At 54.3% G+C, this 3,810-nt stretch overlaps 3 protein-coding genes across 3 annotated transcripts in view; 2 read left to right on the top strand and 1 right to left on the bottom strand.

Moving 5' to 3' along the window:
- Positions 1 to 1,445, top strand: part of MONBRDRAFT_31127 (uncharacterized protein) — a 2,487-nt gene extending 1,042 nt beyond the window's left edge. Inside the window, exons 3-5 of the mRNA XM_001743236.1 lie at positions 34 to 424; positions 539 to 625; positions 758 to 1,445. Coding sequence (XP_001743288.1) covers positions 34 to 424; positions 539 to 625; positions 758 to 1,173 — 894 coding nt within the window. The 3' untranslated portion in view covers positions 1,174 to 1,445. The remainder of the gene's footprint in view (positions 1 to 33; positions 425 to 538; positions 626 to 757) is intronic.
- Positions 1,446 to 2,127: 682 nt separating this feature from the next.
- Positions 2,128 to 2,945, bottom strand: MONBRDRAFT_5598 (uncharacterized protein; the record flags this gene model as incomplete). The annotated part of the gene is made up of 4 exons (XM_001742914.1): positions 2,128 to 2,208; positions 2,313 to 2,654; positions 2,710 to 2,813; positions 2,912 to 2,945. The coding sequence occupies 4 exons, from the start codon at positions 2,943 to 2,945 to the stop codon at positions 2,128 to 2,130; spliced, it is 561 nt and encodes a 186-aa protein (XP_001742966.1).
- Positions 2,946 to 3,168: 223 nt separating this feature from the next.
- MONBRDRAFT_22732 (uncharacterized protein) overlaps positions 3,169 to 3,810 on the top strand; it is a gene marked incomplete at both ends in the record, with an annotated part of 831 nt that continues 189 nt past the window's right edge. The window contains one exon of the mRNA XM_001743235.1: positions 3,169 to 3,744. Within this exon, the coding sequence (XP_001743287.1) occupies positions 3,169 to 3,744 (576 nt within the window). The remainder of the gene's footprint in view (positions 3,745 to 3,810) is intronic.

Raw genomic sequence — 3,810 nt, 5'->3', positions numbered from 1 at the left:
ATGTTTGTGCCACCCAAAACCGGCGTGGATCAGAGTACCCAGATTCAAGATGGCGAGCTGTTTGACTTTGACGTCGAGGTGAAGCCCATTTTGGAGGTGCTCATCGGCAAAACGCTCGAGCAGTCCATGATGGAGGTGATGGAGGAAGAGGAACTCGATCGGTTACGTGATCACCAGCGCGAGTTTGACGCCCTGCGCGCTGCGGAGCTAGCCGAGGTTCAGCGCATGGAAGAGCAGGCCCGTCGTCGCGAGGAGGAGAAGAAGCAGCGCGTGACAGAGCAACGTCAGGCCATTGAACAGCAAAAGGTTACGGCCGAAAAGATTGCTGCCCGTGCCTTTGCCCACAGCTACCTGGCCGACCTCGTGCCTTCCGTCTTCTCATCACTCTCCCAGGGTGGCTTCTTCTATGATCGCCAAGAACGAGGTGCGGGCCCTTTTTCGCAAATCGTGGTTGTGACGCCCCCTTGCCATTCCACGCTCTATTGCCTTGGGCAGTCAAGGTCCGCTCACCATTATCGTGTGCTGTACCAACTTGCAGAGGTGGAAAGCCAGTTTATGCCGTGGCTCATGGGTGAGGTCGAAACGCAGCTTTCGGAGTCCTTCACAGCGCGTAGCATGCTTGACGGTATGCAAACTCGATTTGGCACTGAAAGCCGTTGCCCCTCTTGACCTTTCCTTTCTGCTCCTTTCTCTTTTCTTTTCTTTTTTTTTTAAGCCTGGATCTGACCCCGACTCTTTTTTTTTTTGTAATGCCTAGACATCCTGCGCCACGTGCTGGAGCGATCACGCAACCAACAGGCTGCTGCCCAAGAAGCCGAGGCAACAACCGAGCCAACGCTGGCCCTTGCAGATGGTGACGTTGGCGAGTCGACCACCGACAACGCCGAAGGCGAGGCAACAGCAGATCCAGTCGACGGGGAGGCACCAGAGGGTGCCGACAATGCCGAGGGAGACTCTGCCCACAATCCCGACGACAGCACACAAGACGCAGCGAGCACAACAGCTGCAGACACGGCCGAGGCCACAGAGGAGGGGGACGGTGAGACTCCGGCAGACACCGCAGATGCTGAAACGACGGAAGACACGGCCCCAGATGCGGCCAGCGCAGAAGATGCCACGACGGACGACGTCGAGCCGCGCGAAATCTCCTTGGCTGATGAAACCAAGGCATAAGCTTGACTGTTCATTTTGCATCAGTCCTGTCCCTCTACTCTGGCCGTCTTTGGCGGCGACGCCCTTCTCTCGTGGCGATACGCCCCTGGCGCCCATGATATAGGGTCTCTCTTGCTGTTCCTGTTGCTTTGTCTACTTTCGGTGCCTTTCCGGCAACCCTTTTTCTATTCCGCCCTTTCTTTGACCAGTCAATGCTGGAACAGCAGCCGTTTGTTCTTCTTCGTTCCGCTGCCGTCCCCGTGCCATTTGCATAATTGACGAGTTCCAACACCATGGGCTTGTGTTTGCACGACACGTTGAATTTGCATCTTCAGATTTTACATCCAGACACACCCTACAAAGCTAAAGCAAGTTGCAACTGCAGCGCCGCGGGCAATCAGGGTGGGTGACCACACTCTCTTCACCGATTTATCTTGGCGCGCACGAACCACCAGGTTCTGAATGCACATCTAATCATCGTCTGCTGGAAAGGCACTCCACTTGCCCTTGTCCTTCTTGTGCATAAACTCTGACTCCCGAGTCTTAATATTTGGACGGAAGTAATGTGCAAGACCAGCCGCAAGGAGGAGGAACCCCGTTACTGAACCAAAAACGGCCCAGTGAAAAGCATCGTAGGCCAGCATTTTGAAGATCCAGCCAAGGTAGGTGGCCGTGAACAAGTAGATGTAGTTGCGCTGCCAGCGCACGTAAATGGTGGTCCACGAAACATGCTTGCTCGTGAGTGACATGAGAGCGCGCTTGAGCTGTGGCTGCCAGTCGTCCAATGGGCTGGCAGCGTGCTCAGGAACAATGTTATCGTTGGTCAAGGGAACGACCTTGGCATCTTCCACGGGCGTCGCCTCAATGCCATGCAGTACGGTGGCGCTGAAAAAGCCCTGTGTGGATGATGCATGAAGGTCGGCAAGGCACTGCCAATGAGCCAACGCACACTTGTAATAGCTGGAAGCAGCCCGCTCAAATGCAATTGGGCAAGCGGTATTGCAAGGCACGTACCGACTCGAGAATTCGGACGCGAGCACGGCTAGCCAAAAAGATCTGGCCATCAAGTCAGGTGCGTGAGCCAGATCACACACGGCCCTGGCTAGCTTGGGCAATTGCGAGACCCAAAAAAAAACAAAAAACAAAAAAAAAACACTGACCTGATAGCGGCGGGCCTCAATGAGAAGGAAGGCTGTGTTGATAAAGAGAATGAATGCAAAAAAGTAGTGTGGAACCGAGTCGTCGCCCATGGCAAGGACCGTCAGGACGGAGGTCGTGCTGACAGCCCAGTTGGTGCTGGTATCAAGGCGAATACGATAAGCCACCATTTTGCCCAGCTCACCACGATAAAGGTGGATCATGCAATTGGTCTGAGGTCCAGAAAAGGTGCTGATGTTCTGGATGGTTGGCGGTGTATGGGGCAACACGGTGAGTTGTTGGCCTTGACTATGCCGTGACGACACGGCACGCCCCCATCGCAGAAAACCAGGCGGTGTGGGTCTCTGTTGGGCGTGCGAATGATGGTGGATAACGAGCGGGAAGAGACGCCAAACTTACGGGCGCTTGTTTCATGGGTTCATCTGGCAAAACGTCGGTCGGGTCGATGGGTCGGCCCTTAGCATCTGTTGGCTGCTCTGGCAGGTCGGTCATCTGAGTCGAATCTAAGAACAGATAGAGTACGACCAACAGCACGATGGAAACCGTCAACACATTGCGCACAGCAATCGCTTGTCTTGTCACGCTGGTGGCACAGACTCACCAGCGACGACGGCATCGGCGTCGATGAACTGCATGGCACCCGGTCATGAATAGCAGGCTGCCCCGTTGTTACGCGTACACACAAACACACACACGCACACACACAAGCTGCCCACCAAGCCGGCGTAACGTGAGCACAGCACGCAACGACGACACTGAGCAGTCTCAAAGACCCATCAAGCGAGTCCTCAAGCTTACCTCAGGTGCAGAAGTAGAAGCCGTAGTGGGGTGTGAGGCGGCGCCGGGCGTGTAAGAAAAATGCCGAGCTCTTACTCGAACAGCATTTTGCTTGTGTGCCGTTTGAATCACATGGCCATGTGTAGAAGTAGTATGGACAACAGCACTGGGTCAGCTGCGACAGCATATTTGAAGACGTGCCTGGTGGCCGTGCCCCTGCTGACGGCACACTACGACGGTTCCGGCTCCCCCGCCTACCCTCCCCTCTCCCCCGCTGCCCGCTGCCCCGCTGCCGCTGCCACTTTTTCTTCAAACGAACAAAACACCCAGCAAACCAAAACAAGACGTTCTCTTTCTCTCTGTCTCTCTGTCTCTATCTCTCTCTCTCTCTCTCTCTGTCTCTCTCTCTCTCTCTCTGTCTCTCTCTCTCTCTCTCTCTCTCTCTCTCTCTCTCTCTCTCTCTCTCTCTCTCTCTCTCTCTCTCTCTCTCTCTCTCTCTCTCTCTCTCTCTCTCTCTTTCTCTCTTTACTTCTCTCTTTCTCAAACCGACCAAACCAATTCAATCTCTCTCTCTCTCTCTCTCTCTCTCTCTCTCTCTCTCTCTCTCTCTCTCTCTCTCTCTCTCTCTCTCTCTCTCTCTCTCTCTCTCTCTCTGTGGTAGTCGTGCTTTTCCTTGTGTCTTTGCTCTTTATTTCTCTCTCTCTCTTTCTCACCATTATGGAT

Source organism: Monosiga brevicollis, genomic scaffold (genome assembly GCF_000002865.3).
Source record: "Monosiga brevicollis MX1 MONBRscaffold_3 genomic scaffold, whole genome shotgun sequence".
NCBI classification, from domain to species: Eukaryota; class Choanoflagellata; order Craspedida; family Salpingoecidae; genus Monosiga; species Monosiga brevicollis.
Note: the sequence above shows the minus strand (reverse complement) of the source record. Positions and strands in the feature narration are given on the sequence as shown.